At 36.3% G+C, this 19,810-nt stretch overlaps 1 protein-coding gene across 4 annotated transcripts in view; it reads left to right on the top strand.

The window, feature by feature from the left end:
- The window catches only part of SYT14 (synaptotagmin 14), an 81,629-nt gene extending 62,456 nt beyond the window's left edge, over positions 1-19,173 (top strand). For 2 of the 4 annotated variants that reach the window (XM_054279964.1, XM_054279962.1), the window contains 3 exons: positions 11,669-11,858; positions 14,918-14,974; positions 16,104-19,173. In XM_054279964.1, the coding sequence (XP_054135939.1) occupies positions 11,669-11,858; positions 14,918-14,974; positions 16,104-16,417 (561 nt within the window). In that variant the 3' untranslated portion in view covers positions 16,418-19,173. The remainder of the gene's footprint in view (positions 1-11,668; positions 11,859-14,917; positions 14,975-16,103) is intronic. The other 2 variants (XM_054279963.1, XM_054279961.1) reach the window with 1 other exon arrangement.
- Positions 19,174-19,810: the final 637 nt, after the last annotated feature.

The following is a 19,810-nucleotide window of genomic DNA, read 5'->3' as shown; positions in this document are numbered from 1 at the left end:
CATCCTTGGGCTCTTGAGCTCAAGCCCTGGTTATGAAAAGACCCAGGTCATCTTGATCGCAAAATTGTGAATTTTCATCTGAAAACATTAGGTTGTTTTGTTTGCAACCTGAATTTCTTCATGGCCAAGTTATTACCATTTGTTCTTCTGCCAGCATTGGCCTTGAGCTTAATTAGTTCCTATCCTTCTCAGGTGTTTGCCTCTGGGTATATTTATACACATTGATTGTATTCCTTTTTAACTGTCCTTTTGCTAGAATAAACCAACAGCCTTTATGTACAATTAATCATGAATGTCAGGACGGAGTTATTTAACAGGAAAAGGTAAGTGCTGTTTGAATTTGGAGATATCCAGTTGCTCAAGGATATTAGTAATTATAAGATCCATGCTGAGGCACATTCTACATTCAGAATTAAATTTGCCGTGTTCAGTTGCAGAGGGTTTTGTTGCTGAGAAGTGTTTATATGTGACAGCTTTTTTATGAAGATATTTCTTGGACACATGACAGGTGTCCTATTTTTTCAACTGCTTCTCATTATATGGATTTTATATATTAAATATACCTTCTGTCACTGAAACTTCCTAATCCATTGGAATATCTATGTTAATCTCTTCTGCAGAAATGTATTTTATTTCCTTCTGTCTGTGCCTGATATTATATTAATGTATTTTATTAGCTAATCATATGCCTTCTGATTGTATAAGAACAGTTTGTATCCTGTGAAGTTTAGTATTTTTTCAGTGATACCTTAAAGCTGTGCATAAGGAATCTGGCTAAAAGTACATCAGCAAGTCCAGTGCCTTTCAAATATAGTGACAGTTTGACATGAGTGGGGCCTGCAAGTCTCTGGTTATTGTTAAAGTGTTAACAAACGAATGTCATGGTGAAGACATGATACTAGTATGTTCCTTAAATAGGTTTCATGGCTTCAAATTTACAAATATATTCAAAAATATCATTTTCACTCAAGATTTCACCCCGTTTCTCTCCTTCCCACATTGTGGATAATGCCTTGCATTAGCAGCTATTATCCCCAGTCCCGTTGCCATTTGTCTTTAACAGCCCTGTGCTGCTGCAGTTCTCCCACGTAACAGGGAAATCCTCATCAGCCCCCTTATTTATCACACATTTTCTCCCAAGTTCAGGGCAAATGAGGAGGAAGCAGTGAAACCAATGAGTTGGGCAGAATGCAGTTATCTGAGACTGTATCCCTTTCAGATTTAATAGAAATGGTCCATTGCATCAAACGTTTAATATTCAGGGGTGTAATTCAGCGGTGACAAAATTATGGTTTTGTCAGAGTATAGTTTGTGTAGGAAGATATTTGTCAATGCTTTCAGAGAAATTTTCCCTTTAGTACAGCAGAAGACAAATTTTTCTTCACCCATCTTGGAGTTTAGAAAAGCTGTTTATTCCTCTTCAGGAAATCCCTGTGGACCTGTTTTTAGTTACTCTTCGTTCTCACCCAGAGAAATTTTCCTGACAGTGAAAAACAGCCTCTAGTACGATGCGATTATAAAAACATTTAAGCAGTTTATTGAGTGAAATCTGTTTGGAAAAGATCAAAGTAACATGGTAATCCACTTCACCATCCCATAGGTTGCTTTTTGGTGTAGAATAACAACAATCAATCAATCATGGTTTTTATTTTGTGATTGATTTGGGAAGTACTGTTTGGGTGACTGAAACATACCTCTTGCTGCTAAGAAAATCTAGTAATCATTCATTATGTATCATCAAATTACAAGGCGTTTGCTGGGAAGAATTAAATTTCTTTTTCTTTCTTTCTGTAGCATTCTCAATTTCTAACATCTTGAACTCCCAGTGTGATCCCCATAAGAAAGAACCAATGGTGAAGGCAGTCATAAGTGTTTAAAATATTATTTTGTACATCTTTACTATAAAGATCCAGAGTGTCTGGATAATTATTTTAATTAGTGATGGCAATTATGTATGCAGTGTGTAAAAATGCTCACTCTTTCACACACACACACATGCACTCTACTATGAGGAGAGTGGTTAATCATTTAGCGTGCACTGACATGCCGCAACTAAAGGCCAACATGAAATAAAGGCCTTTTATTTCATGTTGGTCTTTAGGTGTGGCATGTCTTGAGTATTCCTTGTAATGTTTATCAGTTCATAAACTTTGCAGAAATGAAGGCTTTCAGAGTGGCATTTCCTTTTTGGGTCGTCTTGTCCATTTTAGAGTCAAGCTGTCAGGTTTTGTGCGAACAAAGTAGAAGAGTCACTACTAGTCACCTTACTGCTGTGTTCTTACAGCATGATGTATCCAGGATTGTATTTGGAAGGCTAAATACTAAAATTCATATGCATAAACAGAGCTTTATTAGATACCAGTATGATACTTTAGGCTGCTAAAAAGAAAAATTACTAACACTTGTCTAGGGAAGAAACAAAAAGACGAAATACTTTGTTCTTAGTATTTTAACTGGAATTCTACCTAAAATGAAGACTTCCTTGTGATAATATATAAATGCTCTTGATCAGCTTGTATAAATTATATCCATCAAAGTGAGGGGCAATTATATTTCAACCCTGAGCCCATTTTATCTCAGGAATAACTCACTCAATTCATCTGAGTTAGTGGTAGTAATACGCAGAAAATCAGAATTGATCCTTTGATGCAATAAGAAAGATGACTCTTGCTGTAAGTTTGAGAAAGTTACAAGGTGATTGGAGGATGGTGATAATGTTAGTGAGGCTGCAGGAGAACTTGGCAGTACTTGGCAAACAAAGCATTCTCCCTGTGTTTGGCTGCTCGTGTAACATTACATGGCAGTACCAGCAAGCAGCAGTCATTGTCTTCATGGTGTTGTGGCTGGGGGTGAAAAACATTGACTTTCAACTCCCTTGCTGATACAGATGGGAAGCAAGTTCCTCCATGGGTAGCCAGGTCTATTACCATAACCCTGAATGCAGGATACTGACAGAATTTTTGGAAGTCAGCAACGTAAAGAATTTTGTCTAGACGTCAAAATCATCACTTGGTCACACAGAGTAAAATAACAATTTAAAAACAGGCATGCTTTGCCTTCAATTAATGAGTTGCTTCAAATAAGTGACTTACTCAGTTTGGTCCCTACAGTCTTTGATATTTGCAAATTATGGAAGCTATATTTCAGGTGTGGTATTACTATTCTGAAAGTACGATGATGCTTTTCAGCCTCTAAAGTGCCTCCAGTCAAATGACAGGCTGTGAATGACTGTTCTAGATTAAGAGTATTGCTCAAGAGGATTATTGTGAGTTAATCAGAAAAGCCAGTCCATCAGTGGCAAACATATTGTCCAGGATTCTATGTCTCATTTTGATCATCTTTAAAAAAATAAAATAGAGAAACCTTATCAATACATAAAGCTAAAAAAGTGAGGTAACTGTGAGATTATATCATTCTCTGTTGTAAAAGTATGGTCTCCCAATCTGGACTGTGATTTCTAAAAGCAGTAAAGAAAATAATCATACTGTACATTTCCCAGAAGTGAAAGTTTAGAACATAAAAGTAAAGATTGTCAGGGTTGTCCCTTGTATGACATTTTCACTTTTGAAGACTATGAGCTGCTGCTTAACCTTTCTCAAGCAACTCTTTCAGTGGAGGTTCATTTTTTAACTTGCCAACCCAAGTGAAATTTCTGGTTCCCCTTAGAGATGCTGAATTTCCCAAATATTTTGTTTTCCTGTAATTTTGACTCTTCTTGTTTGCATATATATGTACACACAAATATCTTCTCACATTTGTTAGTGCCTTTCAAGAAAACTAGGAAGGATCAAAACACAGAATTGGTTCTGTTGGCCATTTTGAGCACCCTTCAGCAAATGCATGTGCACCATTTTCCTTCGATTTATTTCCATTGAGGGAAGTCCTAATCAGAGATTTTGCAAGAACAGATGAAGTCACCTAGTCTGCAAATTCATAATGCATGTGGTTGTGGAACTTTTGAATTAGTTTTTGATTTATTTGCTGGATGATTCTTCGTATTACTCTGGTGGGCTTTACAGTATAACATAAATCTTCTTCATTATCATTATTCATTTCAGACTTGAGGATCTTCGGGTAATCACTTCTTTTGTATATTCAAGCAGCCTGTATTTGGTATCAGATAAGCATTTCTGTTCACAGGGTGCCCATAGCAAGGGATCCTTTTAGTCGAAGTGTTTCAGCCTCTTGTCAGGTTTGCCCTTTATATCATTTGACCTTCAGCTGAATCTTTCACAACTCCTGTCTTTCTGTTGGGCTTAATCAGCTGTCAGCTGGCCCCAGGAGAATCCAGTTTATCTTTTCCCTTTCTTTTTTTTTTTTGTGTAGGGTAGCTCTAAGAACTGAAGCAGATCCCTTCTGACTGGAAACACCTGGTGGTCCTCTGATCATGAGATTAAATGTGACCTCAGCAAATCAAAAGGGCACCACTAGCAACTGTTAATCACAAAGTGTTTACCTGACAAATACACTCTAAATGTACAGTTAATGATATGGGTTTGTTCATTGTGAAAAATAATTGCATATTTGTTTATGCAATCAAATACTAATCCATAGATTGACTACTCATAAATTGTACTTACTGTTTGATTGCTGAATCATTCTCTTTTCCCAGACTGAAAGGGTGTAATCAAGAGAAAAATGAAATTATTTGCTATTGATCTCCCCAATGAGCATAGACTCAATCCAGCTGGACAGAGCATTGTCATTTAAAGAAGTCTGTGGTGTTGCAAGCTATCCTACAGTAACATCTCCATGCTCTTACATATTTGACTGGGAGTAAAGAGAGGGGGGATGTGTGAGTGGATCTGGGTGGGAGCTGTTAGCGTAGCTTCATCAGGAATGCAGGTAAAATGTCTGCATTTTGTGTCAGATGTTCTTACTTAAATTGCTAACACGAATACCTAACAGCTTTTACTGCTTGAATGTTTCTTTATGTACCTGTCTTATCACAGAAAACAGAATTGGATAATAAAAGGCCTCTTGCCTCTTTTCCTCTCCTGGCCCGTGGCTGTATAAAAAGCTGCTAGACTTCTGCAGTGTAAAAACAGTACTTTTGCAAATGCTGTAAATTCCATTGTAGGTTCGTTTCCAACTGCCTCCTCCAACTGCTGCTTGGGTTTGCTCTGCAAATTTCAAGCCCATTATGTCTGTGGAACAACCAGGTGAACTTTTGTCATCTCCAAGGGTGTTATTTCAGTACAGACTTACAGAAGTTACAGAAAACTTAAAATGTTTCTCTTTCAGTAGGAAAATTAATGTTTTGTTCTGCAGAGCTGCTAATTTAAAAAAAAATTAGGCACAAAGTACTAACAGCAAATTGTCATGAGAGAGGAAAAACAACACAGAAGTCTCTCAAACCTGTTCAAAATCTCTCAGAAAAGTTGAGTGTTAATTTGTCATTATTAAGAATATGTATATTTAATTTTGTTATTTTAATATTACTGCTAAATTATAGTTTCTTAAATTTGAAACCAAGCTTTTTTTTTATCAGTACAGTACTCTCACTAGAAATCTCACAAAGATTTTAATTTTTTTGGCTAATTATTTTAAATTATTTTGAAATTAAAATTTCTGTATTATCATAATGTATCTTAGGAAGTGTGTTGTAGTGTCTATGGTAAATTACAGCTGTGTATAGAATTTTTAAGGTTTTAGAACTTTGAATGTAGTGAATCAAAGAATTTTAATTTGATCTGAGTTTTTCAGTGTTCCATCTGTGTGAAAATGATGTGGGTTTTAGAATTCTGCATCCAGAAGTTTTTCTCTCTTGGGAGTAAAAAATGGGGTAGAGCAGAAGCTTTTGATGAGAAATGGGAATATTATCATTTCAGATAACCTGATTTTCAACTACATTAATAGTATTTAATAATCAAAACAATCCATATTTGATGTGAATACCACTGATGTTGAGTGGATTTATTTGCTAAAATTGGAATTTTTAACTAGGAAGTCCTGGTAATATTTAAAGCATGCCATTTTACCCAAAATAAATGGGTTTTTTTCCCTAAGATCAAGTTGCATAATGGAAAGATTATTAGACTATTTAGTTTCATGTTTGTGATTTAAGTTGACTTAGTAATGCTGTAAAGTGTTAAGTACATGAATAAAAATGCACATTATACTTAATTGGAACATGCTTCAAGGAAGCTATTAAGCAAAAACCCAAATAATTACCTGTCATAGATAATGATACTTTCCTAAACTTGAATCTTTGTGAGATGCTTAAAACTATATGTTTCAATGTTTGCAAGTTCAGGTTATAAATTTAAAGCAAAATACTGATAACTGTGTGTTCTCCTAATTTTACAGTACAGGACATCTGGCTTTAAATTTTGAGATTCCTAATTATTTTGCATCCCTCCATTTTCAGGGTTGAGTTCATCAGGTGGTTTAAGTTCTCTTTCCCAGGAATGATCTCAAAATTTTTTCAACAGCATTTTAGGTTTGGAATGTGTGAAGTCTGTGGTGCTGAAGCCGCTAGTGAAGGATGTGGAGCCCCCAGGTTTGGTTTTCTCCTCTTGGGACCTGGTCTGGAGCCCCTGTGGGGCTTGGGTGCTCTCCTCACCTCAGCAAGCTCAGAAGGGAACTGGAGCTTCAGAGTTCAACCCTAGCGTGGGGATTGAGAGAGATGAATGCTGTCATCTAAAAAGTGTTGGAGACCTGGATTGAGAGCCCCCCTTTGCCTGCTAGAATTCACATTTTCTTCCCTAACATCTCAGTTGTATTGATCTAGAAGTAGAAAAAGTAATGTGCAAAAATGTTCTTTAAGAGATTAGTGGTATAACATTAACATTTAAAATTGGAGAGAGACATTTAGACAAGTAACATGCTGTGAATCAGATTTTTGTTGCTGAAGGATTGTCAGCAAGGTTTCATCTCTTCTGTGTATATTTTGAAAAGCCAAAAGAGTCAGATGCTCTTGTTTCATAAGCCCACAGAGATTACATTGTAACCTGTGCATTGAGGAAAATGAACTTTTAACTGCCTTGAGAGCATGGCCGCATTATTCCCTGTCATTAACTCCAGTTGGCTTAAGAGCAGAATTTATAAGCAGAACTTCAGGGTATAGAAAAATAACAGTAGGAAATGAATATGTAAGTAACAAATACTGTGTTTCCATGGAATTGTGGGGAAGGAAGACAAATAAATATGTTTTACATACATTACCATGGATGCAAATAGATGATTCTCTATGTTGTTAGAGGGGACACAAAAACACTATTGAAAATGCTTCTCAGGGTCTGAAGTCTGACGTCATGCATTCTATGTGTCCATGTCCCCTCATGTGGTATGAGGGGGAAAAAAAGAGTGTTCATTTTTTCATTGCCAACTTTTGTACAATGTGAACATAGTCAATACAAAAGCCTCTTAATGGGAATGTTTTTTCTTATATATTTATTAAGAAATAATGTCTCTTCCCCAGATAATATATGCAAAGAAGTCATCAAGGACAATAGTTTGAGGAATTAGTAATTAAGTTTTTGTAGAATATGACACATACTACTTTTACAATCCAGTGGAAAGCAGCGATTCTTGTAAGTGTTGATCAAATAAAATCAGACTAACTTTTTTACAAAGTATTATCCTGTGGTGTATATGGGAAAGGTTTAGGTCCTTTGCACACAGCTTTGTATTAGACAATTCAAAGGCTGAACACTTTTAATATACTGCAGTAAGACAGATATATGAACCAAATATTTGGAATAGACTTCACGATTTTTTTTTGCAGTGCTTACTGTTAATAATGTATTCATGGTCAAATTGACAAAAAAGTGTCAGGATTTAGTATTAATATCCTGGAGACAACCTCAAGAGACTGTTTCTTGCACTGTGGGCTGATCAGTAACACTTTGACTGTTCATCTAATTTCTTAAAAATCCACATAGAAGGTTTTGTGACAGTTCTCACTTAGCTCTTCTGGTGCTTCACTGACCTTGAAAAGCCTTTGCTCTTATGGAACCTTAGTCCTTCTTTTCTTGCTTGTTAAATTACACACAGTGTTTATAGAGGATGAGAGGGAAGCTTTATGAAAATAAACTTACCAAGACATGATTTCAATCAAATAGTAACTTTTGGTCTGAATTTTAAGTTTCCCACAGGGAAGCAGCAGTAGCAAAGTGGGCTATGGATAGCTTTACAGACAGATTGAATGCAGACCTGCATGGAGGTGAAAAGCATCTGGTTGCACTATAATGTCATTGGAGCTCCATCTATATTCATGTTGCACCAATGAGCAATTTCAATGTTAATATTTTACAATTTGGCACTTGGCTTTGAAGGTTATATTTTGAGCAGGTAAAAGTGTAACTTCTTGTCTTGCTCTTTTCTTGATGAGTTTGTTAGTGCTTTTCTAGAATTCCAACTTGTGTAAACAGAAAAAAACCCTCTAACCAGAAACTTTAATAAAGCTGTGATTTCCACTTTTAGTGCAGCATCTGACTTAGCACAAAGCCAGGTTACTTACCCACAGATGTCATTATCATGGAATATCTTCCTAAAACAATGACTGGATTTCTACAATGTGAACAATATGCTGGAGAAAATGCTTTTGAAAAGACATCTAATAGTACTCACTATCTCTGCTTTTAACTTTGCCCTGCAAGGAAAAATCTTTCTTTAGTTGTTGATCTGAGCCCAGTTGATCTCAACTGTCTCTTACGATTCCTGATTCTGGTTTCTTCTCTTCCTCAAAAAATTTTTGTTTTCTTTTAAAAGAAAATTGACAAAATGTGATCTTGCTCTCCCCTTTTCCTCAGGTCTTTTACACATTTGTGCCTAAATCCTCTGTTTTCTTCCTTGTTATAGCCACAGAAAGTACACTTTGGTTAATGTTGTTTAATCTTTTTTTACCCAGTAACATCACTCTGTCTTCTAATCTGCTTCGTTTTCCTTCTTAACGTTTCACTTTCTCTTGTATTAGGATTTTCCAGTTTATAACTAAGAAGCAGAGTATTTTTTAAATTCATTTGGGTCAGCATGAAACAAAATGAATTGAAATTGAGGTTCTTTTAGAGTGAAAGGGAAAACAAAATGCTGTTTAGATTTTTAATTTTGTGAATTTGATTGCTTTATTTTAATGTCTTGTCCATGTCCCCACAGTTTTGTAGGAAGGAGATCCATAAGTTTATTATAAAATAAGGATTAAACAACATTCATTTGTTTTTCTCAAACCTGTAAAAGTATTTTGGTTTAGAAAATATTGTAGCAGAATATTTAATTTAGATGCTCTCCAGATTTTCAAGAAGCTTACATCTACCAGTTCTTTCTGTGCAACACTTCTAAGGTACAGTCATTTAGTTGCATTTCCATCCACTTAGAGTTCTGAAGCATCACCTTGGTCTTCTCACCCCACCTTTCAGCTGGGGAGATCCTTTTACTTGGCCTTGAAAAAGGCAGTCTTGTCCTTCTCGTGTCTACTCAGGATTCTGCTGTAAAGGGAAGATATTTCTAGCCCATGCTGATGTAGCTTTGGAATACCACACATTGAATTTTTCAGTTGTTTTCCTCCTTCTCTATTTTGCCACAGAAGCTTCTTGTGTTCTCTTTCCTGGTGCTTCAGGACTCATTTCCACTCAGGAGTCACTCATTTAATATTCACTGTTTCTAACAGGCTAAACCTTACTCTGATACCCATTGTAGTGAGTTTGACTGTGTCATAAACTGGTTTCTAAGTCCCTCTTAGGTCATCAATAAACTGTACAAATAAATCCCAGTTAGGAAAAGGCACTATCATCACCTTCTCTCAGCATGTCAAAGCCCTTGGAGGACTTGGGGACAATGTTATCCAGCTGCCTTCTTTGTGTTAAATCTCTTTTTTTTTTGTGGGCTTGCAGCATGATCTCAGTCAAATTTGAGATCTAAGCTTTGAACAGTGTCAGGTGGACTGTGCTAAAATTCCTGGCTCAAAAAATGATAAGGTGAATAAGCACCATGGGGATAATGTGTTACAATTTTAAAAGACCAGAAAACTTAAGTAACAGCTACAGTTGTGATAGGTTGAGGCTTTCAAGTGTGCAGTGTATACTGTGACTGCTGAATCAAGTCATCTTTCTTTTAAACTTTCTATTTTGTTCTTTCTGTTGAAGTTAGGAATCAAAAGTTTCCTGTTCTATGAATGACAAGAATCAGAGAATGAATGTATACTTGTAATTAATTTTCAGCAATTAACAATTTGCAAGCAGTTTGAAATTTATTCTTGCCACTGAATAAAGAGCTTTTGGAGAAATAACCAAAGACTTAAAATTCTGAATCTGCAGCTTGGGAGAGGGAAGTCAAAGAAATTTGTTGAGGTCCTTCTTCAGTAGTAAGAATGCATTTGCTAACAACAGTTAATGTTTATTAATGAGGAACTGGATTGCTACTTGAAACTTCTGCTAGACTTTTGGAAAATGTTCTCTTGAAAAGAACCAGTTAAAATGTCAGTAAAAGGGATATTATTGTAGGTATCATGTCTTCTATAATTTGAGATTCTATAGTGCATGTGGGCTTTATATGTCAGCTGAAGTTACTTATAAAGTAACTTACAAAGTTAACATTTATCTTGATGATGATTTGTGCTATTTAGGTTTTAGGTCTGATCTTATGCCCATGTCAGCTGTTGTTGGAAATGATAGAGACATTTGGAATCTGGAAGAATCAGCTTCACAAAATCATCATGACTCCTTGGAAGAGTGATGCCAGGTTCCCAAATGAGTCAAGCCGTATTTGAAAAATCTGTGGACCCAATTTACACTTTTTGTGAGAGAATCATAAAGGGATGTGCTGATAATTAAAAAGTCTCTCCTCAGTTACCAAGTACATTGTCATTCCATTGGCTACTTGCCATCCAGTTTTTCTTTTCTGTGGTACCACTCTTATGTGCTAGTGCAAATTAGAATAGGAACAACTATGGTGTGATTACTATGGCAGCATAAAGAAAGTGTATTTTTTCCCTTTGTTTTATGCCAATAATGAGGAGTTAAAATGATAAAAATTAGTAATAGAAACTCCCATTAAAGATGTGATGTAGTGAGAATGCGTGAAAGATCTAAATTTTTTGGAAGCTTTCAGGGTGGAAATGAAAGCATTGCTTCCTGAGCTTTGGATGGCATTCTTCCTTTCCCGCCCATGACAATGGGAGTATTGCAGTTCTGTGTTCCTGAATCCAGTTGAATTCCTTGTAAGCTAATTTATGCTAGACAGAGTGCACTTTTCTAATTGCATGTGTTCTGTTACTTTGCTACTCATAAATTCTCAGGCTAGAGAATAATCTTTATAAAGGATGAATAACAATTTTCTGTGTTTTATTATCTTCAAGGTTCCACTGGTGTTCTTCATTTTTTGGAAAGTAAAAGATCCAAGGTTTAATGTTTTCCAGGATGCTGATAAATTATGTTACAGGTCTGACCTTAGAAATTGAAATAAATAGGGATCATAAAGGCTGTTCTTCATCTTCTGCTGTTATTTCTCCTTAATCATAAAGCACCTAATAATTGTTTTAATTTCAGACCGTTTTATTGTTACCTCTAACATGTGCAAATTAAGCATATATTAAGAATGTACATTTCATATTGGGTGATTGAATGGAACTTGTTATTGTGACTAAGTTGCTTTCAGAATTTTCTATGCATTATTCTAAAAATTGACTTCCCAGTAACACCGCATACAGAACTTTTAATCTCTTTTATAGGGTTGTGACTCTCAAATGAGCATGTCAGAAGTGTCCTGCAGTGAAAGTACCTCCTCTTGTCAGTCTCTGGTACATGGCTCAGCTCCAGAAATCCTCATTGGCCTCCTCTATAATGCTACAACTGGAAGATTATCAGCAGAAGTGATAAAAGGCAGCCACTTCAAAAACTTGGCAGCGAACAGACCACCCAGTGAGTGAAAATCTTTTTTCATCCTAATGCTTCTGTACTGGTGGGGCTCTCAGTAGCAAGGACTTCAATCTTATCACTTAGTCTTACCCAATCAAAATGAAATAGAGCAATCATCAACTAATCTGTTTCATGTTTTATATTTCTAGTCAGTTGGGAAATAGCAAAAAATCTAAAATTCAAAATATTAATTGTAAGTTGACAAGCCTGTTTTAATTTTTCATGATGACTGACTAATAAATTACCTTTATCATAATGATTAATTGCTAAATTACTAATGCCTCACATCACAGGCCAAGAATAAAAAAGTCAGTGTTTAAAGAGAAAGTACATGCCAGTTAATATTAATATAAACATTCTGAACAGTTATTGCTGTTCCTGGAGGGGTTGATGCTGCAGTCTTTAATTGCCTATGTGCCTGTATATATGTGGTAATATATGTAATTTGGGAAGTCAGTAAAGCAAGGAGCAACCACTTGAGGCCTTTGGCATATTTACTATACAGGAGGAATGTTCACCATCAGAAAGGACTTGAATTGTGTCTTCAAGCATTTGTTCAAAAATACACGTCTAAAATATCTGTGAACTTTATATACTACTTAAGTGGAGCCAGATGGAATGTCACAGGGAGAGAATGTTATTACTGTCTCTAGCTCTTTGACATAGCTTGAGAAAGTTCAATAACAAGCTTATTTTTTTTCTTCTTTTTCTTTCCTTTTTTTTTTTTGATTTTTGTTGTTTTTTAAGATGGTGGGTCTGATTTACGTAAATGTTAATAAGAAATACCTACCTGTTCCTTGTGATTTTGTCAGGAGGCTCAGGTTTTAGCTACTCTTTCTGGCTTTAAGCCCCAGATCAGTATGGCACTAGCAGATTATCTGCTACTGGATTATGTATTAGGCTGCCAACATTTTGTAAGTGGTTTGCACATCTCACTTTGTCTTCAGAGTTTAGAAAGTAAGCCAGAGTTGATACTGATGCTCTCTCCTCTTCCTCATTTTCTTGACCCATGTTTGTTCTATTCATAGTTGGCTCACCTTACTCTGCTCTGCTTTCTCTATACTTTTCACACCGATGGAGCCAGACTTTGCTAGCACAGCCAGAGAAGGAAGGCAATAGATGAATCTAATACTTCTATATAATTGGGCAGCTGCCCCAGCATCACCTGTTTGGAGACAAAGTGTAGAAACAGATGGGGAAAGCCAAAGAGGACACTGGAGTGTGGGAAGAAATTAAAGGGAGAGAAGAGATCTCCTGTTCCCTTAAAGCAAAACCAGATGCTTGTCTTTCTGGAATCTCAGAGATGGCCAGTTTTTATTTAATATTTAGAATATGCAAGGTAGGAGAGGTTTAGTACTTGTTTTGAAAACAGAGATGTTATTCCCCAGTATGTTAATTCCCAGAATGTGCTCAATGGGCTCATGCTGTGTAGCTAACAGTTGTGAGTGTCACTGGGGTCAAAAATCTGTTTCAGATTGCAAGAAAGGAGCAGAGAACATGGCACGTAGCCCTGTAAAATCATGGTCTGTCTAACCTTTTTAGAGGGAAGAGCTTCCATGCTGCCTTTTGTCCCTGTGAAGGATAAGGGGAGGATTTGATAATAACAGTGGTCCAGCTCTGTTAGGGCAAATGTGGGTTCGGAGTTCTGTTGTTTCTAGAAAGCTGGAAACTAATGAACTTTCTGGGTCTGGTAAAACCATGCACAGAATATTTTGGAATCCAGATTTCCCCTTTGGGCTGTTTTGTGCCATCCCCCTCTCCTGCCCCCAGCAGTGGTGGCACCTTTTAAACTCCTGGACACAGATCCATGCCACTGCCATATCCTAATCCCATACATCATGGACGTCTGCCAGCCTCAATCCGTGCCAGCATTTCCACAAAATGAAAACTAAGGCCTGTAGGGATGATGATGATGATGATGATGATGAATAAATGTCCTGTTCACAATTGTTGTTCGGACTATCAGTGCTCCAGAATCCCGAGAAGTGCTGGAAAGTATATGCACAGTTCAGTTTTCATTCATGCATTGAGGAACTGTTATAGAAATGGAAGCAATTACTCTTTCCCATATTTCTGTAGTCTAGGGCTTGGGAACTTGAAAATTTTTGTGAAGTGCCTCTGCAGAAAATATGAACTGAATACTAAATTTTTACTTCTTACTAGTACATGCTCCTCTACTGCATATTTATATTACATAGTAACTCATTTAGCAGTTGAGTACAAGCAAATGGTCCAGATCCTGCAGGCAGTAACAGTGGATGTATCTTCTTTGTTTCTCTGTGTAACAGTTGATATTTTGCCTGAGAAAAAGATGCTTCTCAGTTTTCCTTGAGGTTCAGTTGAAAATATGTTGCATATTAAATGCATGTGTGTGTATATGCATGCACACACACATTAAATCCATAAATATGTGGATTTTAATAAGCAAGGTCTTTAAATCCTAAACAGAGACCCATTGCTGAATTTTAGATATAAGTGACCCTCAGCTCTTTTCAGGATAACATCAGAGTCATTCTTGTGCCCAGTTCATCACTGCTCAAGAGCTGAAGTATTACAATCAAATATCTGTAATTAGAAAAGCTAAAGGCAAAACCAGTTTGGTTTTCAGTTCAATTATTTTTCATTTTATTGCTTAATATATGAATTTTAATTACATTAATGTGTAGTTTTTCTAAATATGCTGGAGTTTGCATGAAAAAGCATAAGGTTTGATAAGGATATAGTGATCTTTACCCAATCTGCTATAATTTATAATTTGTACAATTCTTGCTATGGTAAGTGTGGCTTAGAATCCAGTGTCTATTAGTCCTAAGATAACCCATTATGTAAGCAATGTAATTTTTGTTAAAGGTTACACAAAAACTGCACAAAATTTCTGTTTCATTAAATTTTACCTAATAATCCTTTTGTTCAGTCCTTTTTCTGATCTGTGCAGCTAAGCTTTCATGTTCTTCCACTCCAGTGAGTAGTGTTTCCTCTTAAACTTTAACCTTTGATCCTCTCTCACCCAACTATTGACATCTGGTCATTATTTCTTTTACTGCTTTCCACCCCATTGTCAGATGGACTGTTCTGTTGTCTAAAACACTTGATAGGTGGACAGGTTTATATAATCCGAGGTGAGTTCCTGTAGAAACTAATTGGATGTTGTCTTTTTCATGCAAAAGAAACCTGCCAGCAGTAAAATATCCACAGCTGCCTACCATGCCAGTTTATAAAAGTATATGTTTATTTTTTGTGGCACTCTTTAATGCAAAAGTTGCATTTATCTCTGATTATGGATGTTGGGGTTTCAGTGTACTTGCAAAGTGAAAATACTCAATGTGGTTTTTTTAGGATAAACTCCAACCTTTAATTGATATTATCCATTAATATGAAAAGATAGGAATAAAAATTAAATATGAGATTGTTTTATGCAATTTTATATTTCCTATCATTAGTTAACTTCATGAAATGTGCATCCTTCTGCAGGAGCATGATTTGGTGCTTTTGGTCCAATGAAAATAGATATTTAAAAATAAGGGTTTATACCCAAATGCTAACACATAATGTGCACTTACTGCATTACTTGCATCAGCTTCTTAAATGTGTGCTTAAAAGCACCATACAAGCTACATTTTGAACAATCATCTTGACTTGTGCAAAATCTTGCTTTTCTTAAAACATGCAGTAAATGTATTCCTTCATGAATCTAGGAAATAATAGGGTTTTTTTAATTGTGTAAACTTCCATCTTTGAATGCACTTTGCTACATTTTGGTTTTCAAGATAAATAAAACTGAAAAGCCCAAAATGAGAACCACATCCATGCAGAGATTATTTTTAAGCATTTTATCTTGGCTGTTTTGATATCATTGCTGCATTTTGACATAATTTTCTTTTCCTCTTCATTAATTGCCTTTATTCCACTTTGTTTATCCATATTTTTGAAATTTCAGTGGTATGCTTACAGTGTTGTGGCTAGCTGGAGCTTGCTAAGTGTTAATGCAATTTAAGTTTTTTTAGACTAAACAAGGTGGGAGGGGTCAATGGGAAGAGGATTATGAGGTATACCTTTAACTTAACCCATGTCCATAGTGCTGGAGCTAGTTCATTTGTTAGTGTGTTTGTAATATGTTGTTTACTTGTCATGTCTCCATGCGTTCAGCCATCCTGGTATACACCATATCCTCGTTCTCTGTAATCACCTCCTTCTCCAAATCTCTGGCTCCAAGCTATCTGACGTTCCACCATGTGACTTCTTTTGTAGATACATATGTTAAGTTAACACTGCTGAACTCGATGGGGCAGGAGATGTCCAAGTGCAAGACTTCCATCCGCCGAGGGCAGCCGAACCCGGTGTACAAGGAGACGTTCGTTTTCCAGGTGGCGCTGTTCCAGCTCTCGGACGTGACGCTCATTCTCTCCGTCTACAACAAGCGCAGCATGAAGCGCAAAGAGATGATAGGCTGGATTTCCTTAGGTCTCAACAGCTCAGGAGAAGATGAACTAAACCACTGGACTGAAATGAAGGAGGCTAAAGGACAGCAAGTCTGTAGATGGCATACTCTACTGGAGTCCTAATGGATGGTAGAAGGTGCAGCCGTGGTTCTAAGGGAGCTTGTTCTCCCGGGAAGACGTTCATCCCTGGTCGCAATCAGCAGATTCATTGGGGGAGTAAAAAATGGAAATTGCAGTCAACATTCCATCGGAAAGGATGCACAACGTGCAAAATGGTGGCATTTAATACAGAATCTTCACTTGGTGTCATGAACTTCCTTGGTGTCAGAGGATCCTTGCTGTACACAGATACGATAGCGGTCCCTTCCCCATCCACCTGATGCTGTATTTGTTTGGGTTTGTTTTGTGGTCTTCAATTCAGAAACATTTTGTGCGAGGTTCTCCAAATTAATGTAAGCTCCTCCTTGTGTACCTTTTGTATTGCTTTAATACTGTAGCTTCTGACCTGCCTGCATTCAGATTAAAGGTCAATAGTTTGCACTTTCAGAAAAAGTTAATGGTCTGTAAAGCAAAAGCAAAAAAAAGAAAAACCACTGGTGAAAGAACACTTAATAATACAGCAAATAGAAATATACTGTTGTTTTGCACTGAGTTTCTTTCCAGGAGCTTGGTAAAGTAAGTTTTCATTTTTTGATATGCAGTTGGTTTGAAAAATACTGGCATTTGGGCGTCAGGTGAACTTTGACATCAAACTAATGTTTCTTCAGTCTGTGACAGGAACAAGCTCTATATATGGCAAAAATTGGGTTTTTCCCTCTTGCCTGTACTTCTGCCTAATCCAAAGAGACCAGACCATTCGTTTGGTCCCTTCCAAAACTCCTTAGACAGGTTGTACTGTAAAACTATGTAACTTTCTGTTGAAAGCACTTCCTCTACTCATGTATTCCAATGTAGGAAGCTCATAGAGCGCGACTTTACTAAAATATATTTTCATTAAACAAATTGATACAGGTTTCTTTAAAATGTCAGCAGTTGGAAGTTAGCTTGAAGGACTGTGAAGGAAGTAACAGCAGTTGAACTACTCTGGATGAATGCAAAATACTGTGGATTTGCTTGAGACAGGTATCCATTCGGGTCTCTTGTGAGCTGTTTTAGGCATTACCATATGCTGTTTGTTGGAAGTAGAGAGCAGACCAGGGGTTTTTACCTTTCTTCTTGAAGAAGAGAACATCAGTAAGTTATTTTTCTAGGGATTTTCCAGCAATGGAAAGAATGTTCACACACAAACTAGGAGTTTGCTTTGCTTGTATTCAGGTTGGGAAACACAGCTTGCTAATGATGCAGTTGAGAAGCTGCAGTATCACCAGATAAACACTCCTGGCATCCACCAAAACTGGGGAAATATCAGTGCTTCTGAGGTTCCTATTTGTCCCAAAGCCTTTAGCTGGACTCACACCAATTTATTGACTGCTGAATCCAATTTAAATTACTAAAATTATAAGTTACTGAGTAGATGTATTTTAAAAAAGCTTCCCAATTTAAATATTCTTTCTGCTTGTAATTACAAGTTTTGTTTAATTGTTCCTGTAAAGAAAACAAGCAATTTCTTTTTTATTATAAATGATGATAATGTCTTACTAATATGAGACCTCACTGACTGTTGTAGCACTTGGTGGGTAGAAAAGTGTTGGATTTTGTTGAGACAATTAGTGTTAGTCTCAAGTGTTCTCATTAGGACCGATGTGTTCCTCTTGGATTCCTTCATAATACCTTTGAACAGTCCTGGCTTTGGGGTATACAGACAGTCAAGTACAGTGGGACTGGGGATGGTGAGTATGCTGTAAGAAAGATATTTCACATGGTTCTCAAATTCTCACACTATTTAACAATTTCATTAAGTCCTTTTTAAAGGATTTTGTAATTCCATGTCTTGATTTATTTGGTGTCAATAGACTGATTTATTTGCAGAGCCAGGCTTTCAGTTTTTATTGATTTAAAGACTTAAACATTATTACAGACCTTTGTGTTTTGGGTTTTTTCCTCCTGATATTGCACTGCTGCTTCATTTACAGAAGCTTTATTTACTAAATACAAATAATGCAACAACTTTCTTTAAACAGGAATGGTCTTGCAGTTATACAATGCAGGTTGTCTCTCTCAGTCACTTTTGTTAGTCCAGTTTGAGAAATGTAATGTTGATTGTATAATTTAATACAAAATCAGCATTAATTTAATATGCATAAGAAAAATGCTCAGATTTTCACAATCTTTTCAGCTTTCCATATAATAGAAGCAATGACGTAGAAGCTGTTGTGAAGCAGTTTTTCATTGGATGTGGAGGGAGTTTTATCTATTCTGTTTGTGGATATTTAGATGCTCTTTCCTAAAACTGAAAATTGTCTCTTGATGGATTGTCTCTTTGTACAGCTTTTGTTATTTAAAATAATGTACAATATTGAACAGCAAGAACTGGGTCAGGTAATTCCAGTGGAGAACATACTTAACATCATCACTGAACAAATGAAGAAGTCAGTTTGGAAGGTGCAGCAAATAACCTCTTACAGAACCAAACTAAATGAAACTGTGTCATGATGTGGGTTTCTGTTTGTAGGTTGCATTGCTTCAGCTTTGTGTTTCACCATTTAGATTTCCAAGGCACTGAAATCTTAATTTAGACACAACAGAGATTTCTGGTACTCTGTGTTGGGCTCATTTGGGAAGAGGAATCTCTCTCTAGGACTTTCCTAAAGCATTCAGGACCAGTTTGTGCTTCAGAGAAGGATGGTTTACTTGGATTTATAAGAGGCTAGAAACTGAATGTTTAAAGAATGGAAATGAATGTTTAATTTTGACACAGTAGAACATTGATTTGCTGTGCAAAACCAGTCGCAGCAATAATTGGATTCACCTTGGGATTTTTGTGAGTTAATTGTAGTACCAATAGCTCTCATGTTTTTTTCTTTCTAGAACCTATTCTTATGATTTGATTTGTTTGTAATTTTGTTTTTCATTGCTTATGCAAACCTACACCTTTGTATTTGAAATCTGCCTTCATCTATTGTGGGTTTTTTAAACCCTACATAAGGGCTTGCACACACAGTGTGGTTTTGTGCATTCAGTTAGGTCTTAAGCATGGAACAGAAATGATGAAAAACAAAGTATCGCTAACAAATTATAGGCACTAATATTTTCCCCAGAGTTGGCTGTGTTTTTTTCATAGCTTTTTGTTGTTTGCCTTTGTTCAAAAGTACAGTAAGTACTTGAAAAAAATGTATCAAATTAGTTACTTTTCTGTGTGCCAGCAAACCATGTAGAAATTGCAGATCTTGAATTGAATCTGTTTCCTGTCAGTGTAGCCTTAAATAATTGTAGAACAGTGACGTTTGTACAGATTCTCTTCTTGGAAGTATTGCATCCTTTCTGTATATGATCTGTTTGGTTTAGTGCTTAGAATATTTCATACAAGTCGTCCTAATGTGTTATAAATGCGAAAAAGTTGCTCAGTTCCTTTCTGTA

Source organism: Melozone crissalis, unplaced genomic scaffold, assembly GCF_028551555.1.
Source record: "Melozone crissalis strain CALT ecotype California unplaced genomic scaffold, PUWL_Pcris_2 ptg000027l_1, whole genome shotgun sequence".
Lineage (NCBI taxonomy): Eukaryota > Metazoa > Chordata > Aves > Passeriformes > Passerellidae > Melozone > Melozone crissalis.
The sequence above is the reverse complement of the archived record's forward strand: the minus strand, read 5'-3'. Positions and strand labels throughout refer to the sequence as shown.